General features: G+C 39.6%; 1 protein-coding gene across 2 annotated transcripts; it reads left to right on the top strand.

Annotated features, from left to right (window-relative positions):
- The first annotated feature begins 1696 nt into the window (after nt 1–1696).
- On the top strand, nt 1697–14889 carry FBXO5 (F-box protein 5). 2 transcript variants are annotated; one of them, XM_002817497.5, is made up of 5 exons: nt 1697–2485; nt 9797–10511; nt 12282–12372; nt 12959–13141; nt 14002–14889. In XM_002817497.5, exons 1-5 carry the CDS (start codon nt 2383–2385, stop codon nt 14251–14253), a joined length of 1344 nt encoding a protein of 447 aa, XP_002817543.2. In that variant the 5' UTR covers nt 1697–2382; the 3' UTR covers nt 14254–14889. The 2 variants fall into 2 exon arrangements, with proteins under 2 accessions (XP_002817543.2, XP_009240657.1); XM_009242382.4 differs by having other exon boundaries at nt 2027–2108.
- Nucleotides 14890–16805: the final 1916 nt, after the last annotated feature.

Below are 16805 nucleotides of genomic sequence, written 5' to 3'. Positions count from 1 at the left end.
GTAACGTGAAATGTACTAAACCAACCAGGACTCCAGCAGATAGTGTTATAGACTAGCATAGCATAAGAGGAAAGGACATGGACTTTTTGAATCCTGCAGACGGGCACTAGAATCTCTGCTTGCTAGCTGTGTGGTTTTGGTAGCCACAGTGAGAATTAACTCACACTGAGAAGCACGACCATTGTACACTGAAAATAATGCTAACCTATTGTGAGAATGAAAGGCTAACATTTACATTCTTTTTTACATAAAAAAGCTATCGTAGTTTCACTATTCTATCAACAAATAACTACCTTGCCAAAATCCTTCCAACAGCTAACCACTGCAATCAGAAGAAAGTCTAAACTCTGCATGGAAAAACTACAAGGTCCCACAGGATCTGGCTTCTGCCTACCTCTCTAACCTCATCTCCTCTCTTTCTTGTTCACTAAGTTGTAGTCAGGCATTCCCTCTGCTTATTATTCCCTCTGCTTATTATGCAGCCCTGCATTGCCAGTTCAACGCATCTGGGTTCAAAGCCTCAGAAAGCGTCCTGACCACCCAAAATCCTCAACCTATACTAATCTGCATTCTCTACCCCCGATTACATTCTTTCATATCCTCTTTCGTGTTCTGAAATTGTTCACTGTCAACTTCTTTCCCACTGGTCTCTGTAAACTCCCTAAAGGACAGGACTTTGTCTTTTCAACCCTGAATCTCCAGGACCTAACCCCAGGGCCAGGTTACGGTGGGGCAAGGAAGCACAGGCCTCAGGTGCGTTTACGGGGATGAAAAAAATTGAAGTCATCAAGAGTGACACTATTTTAACATTTTTAAAAATAAAAAAGGCAAAAAACCCATAATGAACTAATTATCAAAATTTTAGGTAAAGACAGGATCCACCCAGCACTTGTATGATTCATCCTAATACTGGCCGCGCCCTACAACTAATTATCAAAATTTTAGGTAAAGACAGGATCCACCCAGCACTTGTATGATTCATCCTAATCCTGGCCGCGCCCCACCGGACTCGTCACTAACGGTACTGAACACTGACTACAGCCAAGAACTCACTCCGAGGCTGCAGAAAGGCACCAGAGGGAAACAGCAAACGAGGATTCGCCGTTTTGGAGTTCACATCCCGTTGCTTCACTGGGCTGTAGCCACAAAGATGAGTTCAGGGAATGCACTGCCCTACTTAAGTGCATATTCAAATTGTGAAAAGTTGAGCATCACTAAATACTCTGGTACACTTTCATACTGACGTCCATGCCAGCCATCACTAAAAACTCCCTTGGCCACGGGGGTCCAGCCCAAGAGCGCGGGGACTTCTATTTATTCTTTTTTTGGGAGCAGGACTACTGTCTCCTACGCCTGGCCCTTGAAGGAAAAGAACAAAAACCCAGGAGAGCGTAGCTGCACACTCAGTAAACTTAACGTTCCTGTAAACTTAACGTTCCTATAAACCAGTAGCGTCTGAAGTGTGGTTGAAAATACAAATAAACGCGCTTGCAAGGAAGAAGTGCCTCGGTACTATCCTCGGCCCCGCCGGAAGGCCCTGGGAGATGCAGCCACAGGTCTCCTGCTACAGCCGCTGTCAGCCCCGCGCAGGGAGGGCCGCACAGCCCCCTCGCCCAGCCCCGAGGAAAAAAAAAAATCGCGGGGGATTCCAGTGCGCAGGCGCCGACCCGCCAACTCCGCAGCCCCCCAGCTCGCCAAGGCGCCTGCGCAGAGGCGTGGGTCAAGGGGAGGGTCGAGTTAGGAGGGAGAGCGGAGCGCGCGCGTAAATCCTAGAGAGGCGGGCTAAGCTGGACTGGGGGGAGGGTCCGTCTTCCGGAAAGTCTGGATTCCCGGACGAGCCGAGTTGCCGCTCACCGAACTCCCGTTCGAGAGATGATCGAAGAAAGTCGGCTACCATTTGTACCCATCGAAGAGCTCCAGATGGAAGCCGGCGCTGAATTTGGGCTGAGATTAGGACTTGCAGGAGGCCGGTCCGGAAGACGGCGGAGGGAATCTTGGCGGGCGCACGCATGCGTGGTAGACCTTCCACACGTGTGGCCGGGCCGCGGCCTCCCCGTGCTCGGAGGTCCCGCCCCCGGCCGTAGCATCTTTCCGGACGTGGGGAGCCGGTAAGCTGGAAGGGGGCTGGGCTTCGCGGCTCGGCCCCGCCTCGGCAGCCTCCAATTGGGCGCGGACGAGGGCGCCCCCACCCACCGCCCTCCTATTGGTTCGCGCATGCAAGCGACGCGTCTCATTGGACCGCGCGGATTTAGGCACCAAATTCAAAGATTTTAAAAGTACCAGCTGGCGCCTTTTAAGAGATACAGGTCTGTGAAGCAGGCAGGTTGCTCAGCTGCCCCCGGAGCGGTTCCTCCACCTGAGGCGGACTCCACGTAGTCTGGCATGAGCCGGCGCTCCTGCAGCTGCGCCCTACGGCCACCCCGCTGCTCCTGCAGCGCCAGCCCCAGCGCCGTGACAGCCGCCGAGCGCCCTCGACCGTCGGATAGTGAGTGAGGGGAGCGGGCGCGAGGGGGGCGCGCACGCCAGGAGGGGTGCACGGGGAGGGGCGCAGCCTGAGACCCTGACCCGACGTCCCTCGGAGCCTGGACGCGCGGCCACGCCACACGCCCGGCCTCGGGCGGCTGCAGTGGTTCCTGGGTCCGGGAGGAGGGCGGCTGGGTGTCGGGGGGAAGCCAGATGAGCCAGATGTGCAGGGGCGGGATGGCGGGCCGCGGGGTCACGCCACCCACGCTGACCCTGGACTGCAGCCCCGGGAGGTGCGGGTCGTGGCATCCCAGGGCGCCCTTTTTCCTCCTCGGAAGACCCACCTACCCCACCCTGCTTGAATAGGCGCCAAATGCCCCTCCCCTCCCCCACCCCGGGGCCCCCGGCGGTGACAGGGCTGCGAGCGAGCAGCCCCCAGGGCCTGGCCAGGTGCCTCACCTTCTCCCCCTGCGCCCCTTTTCTACATCTGCCCCGCACCCTCACAGCTAAAGGCAGTTTCCCCGATTTTTCGCGGTCCCAGCCTTGCTGGCGGGCGCGGGAGATCGCGCTCGCGGTTATCTCCCGCCTCCTCCGCGTGTCCCGCGCCCTGAGGGGCAGCCCCACCGATCCCTCAGGAGTTCCAAGGTCTCCCTCCCTACTCCCGCCAAATGGAGAGACCCCCCCCAACTCATTGGACCAAACTCAACTGGGACATACATCCAAACAAAAACGTTACTTTTTCCCATTTTTTTCTCCCTTTGCCCGTTAACCCAGTCTCAGGGCCTGGAGTGCAAAGGGAAGATTTTAAAAAAAGCAATTTTTACTACGAACCTTGAATTTGTCCATAGTATTAAGATGATTTTGTGAGAATCGAAGAATTGGTGACTTTTTCCCCCATAACTCATGAAGAATTAGATAGTCCTTTATTTCAAAGCTTGTAGAGAATTGGAAGGCACTCAAAATGCTTATTTTTATCCTCTTTGTTGCTACCTCTAAATAAAATCCATATGCACTTATTTTTACCTGAGAAATAACCCAAAATGAAAAAATTTAGCAATTCGGCATTGTACTATTTTGTAATGACTCTTCTATTAAAAAAGAACTCTAGAAAAAAATACTTAATTTTAATTTTAATAGATTAAATATATTTCTAGAAGATCCTGGATCGTCAGTCTACCATCGAAATTCTGAAGCTTGATGGCTTTATGAGGGTTTTTATTTTTTTTCTTTTTTGATAACTCCAATTGTCTTTACTACCTTGCTCCTCAGAAAGAAATGACTGCCTGTTGGAATTTTTTCCCCAGTTTACAGGTTTGAGGAGATGAAATTAAAAATACATATATGTTACCTCCAAGTAGTTTTTAAAGTAGGCTTTTGTAAAATTTTCTCTTAAAGATCACTTTATGGTCACAAGCATTGGGCCTCTTAAATTCTTAAGGAATGGCCATGCCTAACGTTGACCACATGGTCGTTATCTGTAGGTATTAGAGACTGGAACTTAATTATTTAACAGAAGTGTTACAAAGATTTTTAAGGACTGTAGCCTCATTTATGATATTTAATATGGAGGATCAGGTCTATATTGAAAAGTTAAATGTAAGATCAAACATTGTAAAATTTAGTTTTCTCTATGACTGGGCTGGGAGTTGGTAAATGAGAAGTTTAAACAATGCCATGTATGAGTCTTATTAGTGTCTGCACTTGGGGGAAAAATAGGAATAGGACATTCCAAGTTCACAAAGCTAGTCAAAAGGCTAAGCAAGGATTTTCATTCAAACTTGGATCTGATTCTTATATCTATACATTCTAATGGAAAAGTATGTGTTACTCTGAAATATATACTTCTTTGTGAAATGTGTTTTACTACTTTTAAATGTTAATGATTGGCAATGTAAGGAATATGAAGAGATTTGGCTTATGTGATTAAAAATAGATTGTATTGACTAGACCCTTGTGATAGGGACTTTGCCTTGCATTTAGTCCTGTTTCATTGTCTTACTCCTATTTTATGGATGAGGAAACTGAGGTTTTAAGAGTTAACTTCTTCAGTTTTCCCTACTCAGTAAATAGCACTGTATACCTTTGATTGATACTCAAGACTTAAACCCCAGGGTGTTTTTTTACTCTCCTTTTCTTCATATCCACATCTAGTAGATTAGCTGCAAGTTGGCTTTACCCTTCTAAATAACAGACCTTGAATCTATGCAGTTATTTTCATTTCCGCTACAATCCTTCTAGTCTGGGTTTCCCACACTCTACTTCTGTGATAAACACTTCTAACTATTCTCTTTGCTTCTACTTTACTTTCCTGCAATTCATTCTCCACAATTGCCAATGATCTTTTAAAAATGTAAACCAAACTTCTCCACTTTTGACCCAACCTACCCCACAAATCTGAGATCATTCTACCTCTTCAACTTTAATTTTCAATAATCTCCCCCAACTCAGCCCTACAGATATTTCTCTTCCTTGAACACTCACATTTTTCCTTGCTTCCTGTGTTTCCCACCATCTGGAACTCTTCCACCAGAATTCCATAAGGTGTTCAGATCTCAGAATGTCAGCTTTGCTGAAAGATCATCCCTAATTAGTATCTTTCTCTCTCCCTACCCTGTCACTGAATGGATGTTGGATAAATAAGTGAAATGGTTCAACTGAACTCTTAGCCGTCATCTGTTTCATTCAAGAGGTTATGAAGCCATATAATATTTTCTGTCTTTCTGGATAATAAATCAATTATATGAATACTTCACATATTTCCCAAATTTGGCCTGGTCATTGGAAAACACTTAGCTAGTTAAAAGGAATGGATTTAACCTTTTGCAAACAGTTGCTTCAGCTTCCTTTTTTATAAAACATGATGCTATTCTATTTCTTCTGCAGTATTGTTATGGAAATGAAAAATACATTAATTTCACATTTTAAAATTAAATCTACAACCAACATCCAGATTTCACTCTCATTTAATACCTTTTTCCAAAAAAAAGGAAACCAGAGTGCTTGGAGAAATGACTGATTCTAGGGCTGAAACAGGGAAATTATAAGATGCGCTTAGAGCATCTTGTAGTCCCAGAAAGTAAGGGATGTTCAAAACACAAAATGATTTCAGTATGTGAAATGGACACCAGTGTCAACTGAAAGAGCTCACAATAGCAAAAGCTGTAACAATTTGAGCAATACAATTAATAGTATTGGATTATAACCCAAAGTCTATGAGTTTATACTGATATAAATGATTGGTAGTATGAATAAATAGGAGATTAATGGACAAATCTGCTGTAAAGAAGAATTCCAAATGATTTATAAATTTACTCCCCACTCCTTTAAGTGTGAGGTGTGCATAGTGACTTCCTTCCAAAAAGTTTCAAATGGAAAAAGAACAAAAAGGAGTAACTTTACATTTGGAGCAAGCTCAGAAATACTACCTCAGCCAAGTAATCAAGGCTAACATCAGTTCAAATCATAGCACCTTACCTCTGGTCTAAAAACCCACAGCCCCAGACTAAGGCTGAGAAAAACTTGACAAATCCTAATTGTGGAACAGGCTACAAAATTACCAGTATTTCTCAGAGTTGTCAAGGTAATTATAAACAAGGAAATTGTCATAGTCAAGAGGAGCCTAAGGAGATATGATGACTAAATGTAATGTATCCTGGATAAGACCCTGGAACAGAAAAAGATTTTAGGTAGAAACTACAGCAGTCCACATAAAATAGGGATTTTAGTTAATAATGCAGCAATATTGGTTAATTTGTTGTGACATGCACTACTGTTAGTAATATAAGTTGAGCAATGGGTGTACAGGAATTCTGCACTATCCTTGCAGCTTTTCTGTGAATTCAAATAAGTTTATTAAAATTCTTTTAAAATACTAAACCTTTTTTTTTTCTTTTTTCTTTTTTTTTATTTTAAGACAGGGTTTCCCTCTGTCTTCCAGGCTGGAATGCAGTGGTACGGTCACAACTCCCTGCAGCCTCAACCTCCCGGGCTCAAGCAATTCTCCAGCCTCAGCCTCCCTAGTAGTTGGGACCAAAGGCGCATGCCACCATGCCCAGCTAGTTTCTTTTTTTAATTGTTATAGAGATGGAGTCTCTTTATGTTGCCCAGACTGGTCTGAACTCCTGAGCTCAAGCAATCCCCCAACCTCAGCCTCCCAAAGTGTTGGGATTATAGGCATGAGCCACTGCACCTTACCTAAATACTAAATCTAATTATTCATGTGAAAATACATGTTGTTGCAAGAGGAATGTGGTAGTCATTTTAAGTCCTTAAGTGCTAATTTCGTGAGGAAGAGTACAGATTCTAATGTTGGTATTAACTAACAAAAAAAAAATGGGAAACACATTTTTATATCATATGTCTTCATTGTGTCAGGCACTGCCATTTGCTTGGATTTTGTCATAAGCAGTAACAGTCATGTATGGCCTTTAAGGAAATTAAAGTACTTTTTAAAATTTCAATTTGGTAGTGCTTTAGAGTTTGATGAGGTCTGAGAAGTTCCTTCCCCCCCACCAAAAAAAAAATGAAGCTCTCCATGAGTAATGGATTAGAAGCTAAATAAGCAAAGGAAGCAGAAAAGATATTCTAAGCAGGGAAAGGCATGATGTACAAAGCCCCTGGGATGGAAAGGTCATTGTTACTAAGGACGGGCCAGCTCACATGAGAAAAGAAATGTACACATTTTTTTCTTTAGTGCCTTAAGTGTGCTTGCACCATAAATTCTGACTTTTCTATCATTTTTATAAACAGTATAAATGTTATTTGTAAGATCTGTTTTTCCAGAGCACCTCATTATAATGAGGAAGAGAAATCTGGCTCATTTAATTAACTACCTGTATTGGACAAACTAAGCTACACTTCAGTGTGCTCAATTGTAAAAATAACAATTCCCCATCCTACCTCAAAAGGTTTGTAAGCATTGGAAATTGCAAACTTCTAAACAAGTATAAAGTATTTGCATCATTATTAGCTCTAATTTTAAGGAACTGTCCATATTCAAAGAACAGTGTTGAATGAAAGAGGTTCTATAGGACAACCTCCCAGTAACTGTTCTAAAGACAGCAGAAAGAGAATGACTTTGAATTCCTGAAATATTTCCAGCCTTTTTGGTTTAGGCAGCTAAACAAAGCAGAGCGTGCCCTTCATAAGTGGCTTCTGCTTTTTTATCCTCTCATGTAAATTGTGGTCATATATAAATCAAACCTAATCTTTAGTTGATTTGAGGCAAAAATAGAAGCAATCTCTTGGCATTTTTTACTTTTCCTCTGAATAAAACTAAACCACTCAGAATCATTTGTTCTAGATTTAGGGTTAATTAGGGAGCTAGAATTTGTATATTCTTTGTTTTTTATGCAGCTAAACCCTTAATTTTAGGTTTAGTGGGATCCTGGAGCACATACTATGTGTCTTTCACTGTATTAACATTGGGAATTTACAGGCAGTTTCTCTCTACAAGTTACTTTCTATGAAGGTATCCATTTGTACTTTGAGTTAAAAAGTTTTGCTCTGTGTAAAAAATGGTTAAATTTAATATGAACACATTACCAATATTTAGTGCAGACTAAACATACTGATGCTATATACATTTACTTACAGGATAAATTGTTAGCTATATATGATTGGCTTGTGTGGGGATGGTAGATGGGGCACATTTTAACCTGGCATTTTACAGGATAAATTGTTAGCTATATATGATTGGCTTGTGTGGGGATGGTAGATGGGGCACATTTTAACCTGGCATTTAAGATTCAGGCTTTCTTAGCTCATGTCCCCATTGTTTGCCTACTCTTACTCTCTGCCTTCAACAATGCTAAACAGTTTTCTGAACCCATCTACCATATTCCTTCCCAGCGTTGTGCTGTTGCTCAAATTGTGAATGCCCTTCCCAGGCCACTGTTGCCTGACAAAATCCTAATCATTTTTTAGAGTTGTGGTTCTCAACTGAAGAATAGAGGAAATTTTGCATCTGGCCTTTTCCCCTCCCCAGTATTTGGCAATAACTGGTAACTGGAAACATTGCATCTTGGGAGTGGGGGCTGCCACCGGTGTCTAGTGGGTAAAGGCTGCTTAACATCCTACAATGCACAGGACAGCCCCTGAGAACAAAGAGGTATTCACTGCAAAATGTCTGTAGCATAGGGATGGTGAAATCTTGCTTTAAAGCTATCTTAAAATGCTGCCTGCTCCATTATGTCTTAACTGATTTCTTAGGTCCTGGGGGTTGGAGCAGGGTGGTAATAAAACCCAGAACAAGTCTTTTCCCTTTTTTCTATTTATCATTAATAGCAAGTTTATCTTAAGTTAGTTAAAGCAATTGAACAGTAATTTACACCTGCTGCCCTATCACTCATATTCTTAAATCTGGTTAATTGATTAGTGTCATTCTTATTTACCAACACTTACTTTTGATTGATAGCAGAACTATTCATTCTTATGGTTCTTTGGTAAATTAGTCGTGGAATGTCTTTGTTCAGTGATTAAAGACAGCAGTTTCCAGCACATATTAGACAAGGTACAGGGAGATGTCCCTGTACTTGAGTTTACTATCCAGTAAGGTAGACAAATGCTTTGAATATATTAGGTCACCAAGAGCACCCATCAGAATAAAACTTGGAGATAAGAGCTGTGGGAATTCAGGTAGACTTTAATTTATAGATGTTTAAATGTCTTATTAGTTCTTTTCTCCACGCTACCTATAGATTTCTTGATTAGTTATTTTAAGGCTTGCAATTATTGCTAATGGTGAAATAATACACAAAATTTTTATTATTTTTATCAAGATTATTCCCTCCCTTATACATTGTCCTCCTGTACTAATCTTAACCATTTTTGCTGTCAGTGGCTTGGGTTGTGCTTACGTCAAAGAGAACCATAATGTCATTTCAAGTCCAAGGAATAAACACTGAATCTAAAAGTAGTTGTGGTTACTTTAAGGATAACTTTGACCATAGCGCCTACTCTTTTGATACATCACATTTCCTCGTTTGTTCCATAAACACAGATGTTTATTATATAGCCCCTTTTTCCACTATTTTTTACTCAGTTATAGACAACAGTCAGATGTTATAGCCATGCAGATCCAAAAGCAGTCTGTTCTGAAGTGCCTTCTCAAGAATAATATAATATGTATATACTTATAAGATTTACTTATTTTCACATATTATTGTCATGTCAATAATTAAACTTGAATAACACCACAGCTATGTAAGCAAATACATGTAGACAATACCTAATGCTGAGAGATTGCAAAGTAATCTTTGTATATCCCAATTTAAGAAGTAGGGATGTGTGGAAATTTTGCCATTAAGATGTCAATGTTATGTTCTTTTTATAGGTTGTAAAGAAGAAAGTTCTACCCTTTCTGTCAAAATGAAGTGTGATTTTAATTGTAACAATGTTCATTCCGGACTTAAACTGGTAAAACCTGATGACATTGGAAGACTAGTTTCCTACACCCCTGCATATTTGGAAGGTTCCTGTAAAGACTGCATTAAAGACTATGAAAGGCTGTCATGTATTGGGTCACCGATTGTGAGCCCTAGGACTGTAGAACTTGAAACTGAAAGCAAGCCCTTGCATAACAAGGAAAATCAACATGTGCAACAGACACTTAATAGTACAAATGAAATAGAAGCACTAGAGACCAGTAGACTTTATGAAGACAGTGGCTATTCCTCATTTTCTCAACAAAGTGGCCTCAGTGAACATGAAGAAGGTAGCCTCCTGGAGGAGAATTTCAGTGACGGTCTACAATCCTGCCTGCTACAAATACAAAGCCCAGACCAATATCCCAACAAAAACTTGCTGCCAGTTCTTCATTTTGAAAAAGTGGTCTGTTCAACATTAAAAAAGAATGCAAAACGAAATCCTAAAGTAGATCGGGAGATGCTGAAGGAAATTATAGCCAGAGGAAATTTTAGACTGCAGAATATAATTGGCAGAAAAATGGGCCTGGAATGTGTAGATATTCTCAGCGAACTCTTTCGAAGGGGACTCAGACATCTCTTAGCAACTATTTTAGCACAACTCAGTGACATGGACTTAATCAAGTAAGTACTGTTTGGAATATACATATTAGCATAATACACTGAACATTGCTGTTAGTGGCTCAGTACCACCAGCTCATGCAAAAGCTGTTGTACAGGTTGAGTGTCCCTCATCTGAAATGCTTAGTACCAGAAGAATTTCAGATGTTTTTCAAATTTTGGAATATTTGTATTATACCATACAGATTAAACAGTTGAACATCCCTAATCCGAAATCCAAAAGTGCTCCAATGTGCATTTCCTTTGAGCATCATGTCAGCATTCAAAAGTTTTCAGATTTTTGGATTAGAGATGCTCAACCTGTTGTAGATAACCTTACAATGTTGTTTAATTGCAGTAATGACTTTTGCTGGTGTTTTGCTACCTATGTGCCACTAAGATGAAAGAAAACTTTAGAATTATGCATTTAACCTAGTCATTTCAAATTTTATATTCATGCTATTACAAAAGTATTTCTGTTGGATTAGGATCTTTCTTCCTTTTAGTTTTGAAATTTCTAACATGTAAGTTACATCTTTGGGGCTTAACTGTAAAACAGCCTAGTTCCAGTCTACATGTCTAATAGGCATTATGACTTGTCACACCAGAAAGTATGAAGTAATTTTTGTTCTTTCTAAGCCATTTTTGGTGCTAGGGCTCTCCTAGGTTTGACAGTGATGAAAATATGAAGATCCACAAATAGGGATTTGTGACTTTGTTTTGTTTTGTTTTGTTTTTTTGAGACAGGGTTTCACTCCAGTCACCCAGGCTGGAGTGCAATGGTGGCTTACTGCAACCTCTGCCTCCCAGGCTCTGTTTATGACAATTTCTTAGAAACCTGGTGCTAACCACCATTTCTTTCTCAGTCTACCAAGGAAAATCACTTAGTCAGATAACTTTGAGAATTAAGGTGATTATGCAGGCTAGAATTAGATAGGACTTAACCGGGGTTGTTTATTTTGGCTTTTTGAAAAATTATCTAGAGGTACTCTTTGCAAGTGTGAGTTTACACTGGTCTTTATGAAACAGAGCTAAAGCAAAACAGATATAAACAGCTTCTTTTTTTTATTTTTTTTTGGGACGGAGTCTCGCCCTGTTACCAGGTTGGAGTGCAGTGGCACAATCTCAGCTCACTGCAACCTCTGCCTCCTGGGCTCAAGTGATTCTTCTGCCTCCTGAGTAGCTGGGACTACAGGCGCGCACCACCATGCCCAGCTAATTTTTGTATTTTTAGTAGACACGGGGTTTCACCATGTCGGCCAGGATGGTGTCTCGATCTCGACCTCGTGATCTGCCCGCTTCGGCCTCCCAAGGTGCTGGAATTACAGGCATGAGCCTAAACAGCTTCTTGAGGGACAATCAAATCAGTACCACAGATTCCACTTTTTCTGTTTAACATAGTGAGTTTCTAAAGTTGATTTCTAATAGCAGTGTGCCTAGAGTACTTTGAAATTTGCCTATTACTTTTACCAGATAGCTAACATGGTATCATACATACAGTGGGGGCTACTATTTGATGTTTGCAGATATTGTGAAAAAATACTGTACAAAGCAGTGGTTCTTAAGCCTCAATGCACTTAGAATTACTTGATGAGGAGGGAGCTTTTTAAAAATGCAGAGCCCTGAGCTTCATTTTAGACCAATTAAAACCGCCAGGCAATTGTAATGTGGTCAGGTTTGAGAAGCACTAATAATATAAAATATCTTTTTGCACTGCTGATGTTTTTCTACTGTATTCATCTCAGCTCTTTGTGATGCTTTAATCATTTCATTTCTGGTGATTTACTTTTCCAGTGTGTCTAAAGTGAGCACAACTTGGAAGAAGATCCTAGAAGATGATAAGGGGGCATTCCAGTTGTACAGTAAAGCAATACAAAGAGTTACCGTAAGTGTTTGCAGATGATGTTTTTAGTTAAAAATGCACTGCTAGTGCTCTTCTAGAAATAGAAAAGAAAAGAGGTAATCTGGAAACCCTTCTTTACAGTCGTAAAGTATTTCAGCCTTATACTGGAACTTAGAAACCACATTCAAAAATAAAGAAATCTCAACTCAATCATTTATTTCTTGGATTCTTCCTAGAAATAGAATGTCTAAAGTAACAAAGGGAAAATTACTCAGTTCTCAGACAGAGTTGACCATTTAGTCAATCTTAGTTGCCAGTTGTGTGTATGTGTATTTTATAACATTTGGAAAGGCTGTTTTACTTTTTAGGTATTAAGTACCATATAGACTATGCATCTAAAGTGATTTCCCATAGTATTTGGTTCACAGTTTCTGTCTATAAGTTAGGCTTGATATGTGTGAGTATTTAGGTGTTGCTTTGTTTAAGTACGTGCAGGTAAATTGCATGTAGGGATAAGTCTCTTACCTAATCTTGTTTGTCATTTCTTATATGTACAAACATAAAAATGTCTCGTTGAGGATACAGGAAATAATTTCTAAATTCCATTACAACTTTTTTTTTAAATTAGGAAAACAACAATAAGTTTTCACCTCATGCTTCAACCAGAGAATATGTTATGTTCAGAACCCCACTGGCTTCTGTTCAGAAATCAGCAGCCCAGACTTCTCTCAAAAAAGATGCTCAAACCAAGTTATCCAGTCAAGGTGATCAGAAAGGTTCTACTTATAGTCGACACAATGAATTCTCTGAGGTAATTTTTTGTCTAATCATAAATCTTAAAACATAAGAGATTTAGAGTAAGAAATGTAAAAGAACTTTCAAGGTCAAAATGTAACTTGGCTCTAGATAATAACTAATTAATTCTCTGACATTAAGAAACCTGATATTGATGATCATTTAAATTTAATTATAGTATAATTAGAACTATTAGGGATTTTGTTAGCGTCCTCTTCATTTCACTCGCAATGTGGATAACAAAAGAAACATGAAATTAGGAAAGTATGTAGAAATGTATTTCTATGAATATTAGGTACTGCTTGGCATTGTTTGTGAAAGTTTAGTGATTTTGAGTTCTAATTTAGAAACACTAAGAAAATAATGAAAAACCTAGATTTCTTATAAAATTACTCAATACTACATTTTGCATTTTCCGCCTTTAAGAACCGAGGAAGAGAGTTAAATGGAAAAAGGCAAGCTTTCTGAACTTGAAGGCCTTTTATTATACGTTCAGATCAGTGAATGATGTGTGCTAAAAGTTCTACTCACACGTAGATAACTTTGCAAGCTTAATTTAGATAACTTACCAAAATTATAGAATATTTTCTGATTCATGTTGATCAGTAAATATAAATCCTACATAATAAAACTAGTCTTAAATTTTATGCCATAGTGACTAATGCAACATACAGATTTATTCAAAAAGCATTTATTGAGCATCTATCAGATACTGCATAGATAAAGGGCAATAGTTAGGGCAGTAGTTATCGTATGTGTGACAGTGATATTTCATACACGTATTGGGGAAGGTGCAAGGGTGTCCTTGGTTTTACTAACTAAAGTACATGTAATTCTTGCTGAAATTTGTTTATGGGTTTTTTTTTTTCTTTTTAGGTTGCCAAGACATTGAAAAAGAACGAAAGCCTCAAAGCCTGTATTCGCTGTAATTCACCTGCAAAATATGATTGCTATTTACAACGGGCAACCTGCAAACGAGAAGGCTGTGGATTTGATTATTGTACGAAGTGTCTCTGTAATTACCATACTACTAAAGACTGTTCAGATGGCAAGCTCCTCAAAGCCAGTTGTAAAATAGGTCCCCTGCCTGGTACGAAGAAAAGCAAAAAGAATTTACGAAGATTATGATCTCTTATTAATCAATTGTTACTGATCATGAATGTTAGTTAGAAAATGTTAGGTTTTAACTTAAAAAAAATTGTATTGTGATTTTCAATTTTATGTTGAAATCAGTGTAGTATCCTGAGGTTTTTTTCTCCCCAGCAGATAAAGAGGATAGACAACCTCTTAAAATATTTTTACAATTTAATGAGAAAAAGTTTAAAATTCTCAATACAAATCAAACAATTTAAATATTTTAAGAAAAAAGGAAAAGTAGATAGTGATACTGAGGGTAAAAAAAAAATTGATTCAATTTTATGGTAAAGGAAACCCATGCAATTTTTACCTAGACAGTCTTAAATATAAGTCTGGTTTTCCACCTGTTAGCATTTCAGACATTTTATATTCCTCTTAATTGATACCAACAGAAATATCAACTTCTGGAGTCTATTAAATGTTTTGTCACCTTTCTAAAGCTTTTTTTCATTGTGTATATTTCCCAAGAAAGTATCCTTTGTAAAAACTTGGCTTGTTTTCCTTATTTCTGAAATCTGTTTTAATATTTTTGTATACATGTAAATATTTCTGTATTTTTTATATGTCAAAGAATATGTCTCTTTTGTATGTACATATAAAAATAAATTTTGCTCAATTAAATTGTAAGCTTAATGTTTACCTTTTATAAACATTGTAATCCTGGAAACAACTGAATTAGGAAGCTGCAGTAGACTGCATTTGTTTGTGTGAAGGCATTGAATGGATTTTTGTGATGATTTTTCTGGGGAGCTGTGGGATTTTTAGGCAGTATCCTGATCCTGGTTTTTCCCCACTTAATAGCTTAATTCAGTAGTTGTGGGGTTGGGTCTTGAGATAAACATCTCGAGATGATTCAATACAGGAAGACCATAAAAGACACTGATAAATACTGATGTGCTAATTTATCTATCACTAAACCAGCTGAACTATGGATTAAATAGCACCCCATCCCCCTCAAAAAGCTAGAAGGATTTAAATTGTATAGAGTGAGATGCCATCTTGGCTGCAGTCAAACATTTGTGCTAATAACAAGACCCCAGAACTAGGATGACTTTATTCCTTAATTCCAAAGTTAGCTACGTTTCAGTTTCAATTATGAATATGGGGAAATCCTAAGAGGTTGAATTCAGACTAGGCCCTCCAAAGATTCAAGGGTGGGCCTCGGATGCTATCAATTGGGCCCCAAAGAAGTTTAAGGGCTTTGCCTTTCATCTCAACAAAAACCTAAGGTAGAGGGTCCCTCCTGTCAACTCCCAGGCAATCACTGATCTTTGTCACTGCAGACTTTTCAAGGATTGTCTATAAATGGAGTCAAAGTTTGCTTTCACTGAAGGCTATTTTGACATCTGTGTGTGTGCATCAGTAGTTAATGCTCTTTTCTTACAAGGCAGTATGCTGTTGGATATACCAGTTCACCAGTTGATGGATGTTTGGCTCTTTACTCCATTTTCTGCTATTACAATTAAGGTGCTGTCAGTGCAATCAAATTAGAACTCAGGATTAAGAAACTCACTCAGAACCGCACAACCACATGGAAACTGAAAAACCTGCTCCAGAATGACTACTGGATGAATAACAAAATTGAGGCAGAAATAAAGATGCTCCTTGAAACCAGTGAGAACAAAGACACAACATACCAGATTCTCTGGTATCATTCTCTGGACACATTTAAAGCAGTGTGTAGAGGGAAATTTATAGCACTAAACGCACACAGGAGAAAGTAGCAAGATCTAAAATTGATACCTGACATCACACCTAAAAGAACTAGAGGAGCAAGAGCAAACAAATTCAAAAGCTAGCAGAAGACAAGAAAGAACTAAGAAAACTGAAGGAGATAGAGACACGAAAAACCCTTCAAAAAATCAGTGAATCCAGGAGCTGATGTTTTGAGAAGATCAACAAAATAGACCACTAGCCAGACTAATGCAGAAAAGAGAAGAATCAAATAGACGCAATAAAAAATGATAAAGGGGATATCACCACCAATCCCACAGAAATGCAAACTACCATCAGAATAAACACCTCCACGCAAATAAACTAGAAAATCTAGAAAAAATGGATAAATTCCTGGACATACACTCCCTCCCAAGACTAAATCAAGAAGTTGAATCCCTGAATAGACCAATAACAAGTTCTGAAATTGAGGCAGTAATTGATAGCCTACCAACCAAAAAAAGTCCAGGAAGGGACGGATTCACAGCTGAAATTCTACCAGAGGTACAAAGAGGAGCTGGTACCATTCCTTCTGAAACTATTCCAAACAATAGAAAAAGAGGGAATTCTCCCTAACTCATTTTACGAGGCCAGCATCATCCTGGTACCAAAATCTGGCAGAGAGACAACAAAAAGAATTTCAGGCCAATATCCCTGATGAACATCAATGCAAAAATTCTCAATAAGATACTGGCAAACTGAATCCAGCAGCACCTCAAAATCCTATCCACCATGATCAAGTCGGCTTCATCCCTGGGATGCAAGGCTGGTTCAACATATGCAAATCAATAAACGTAATCCATCACAAACAGAGCCAATGACAAAAACCA

Source organism: Pongo abelii, chromosome 5 (assembly GCF_028885655.2).
Source record: "Pongo abelii isolate AG06213 chromosome 5, NHGRI_mPonAbe1-v2.0_pri, whole genome shotgun sequence".
Classification (NCBI taxonomy): domain Eukaryota; kingdom Metazoa; phylum Chordata; class Mammalia; order Primates; family Hominidae; genus Pongo; species Pongo abelii.
Note: the sequence above shows the minus strand (reverse complement) of the source record. Positions and strands in the feature narration are given on the sequence as shown.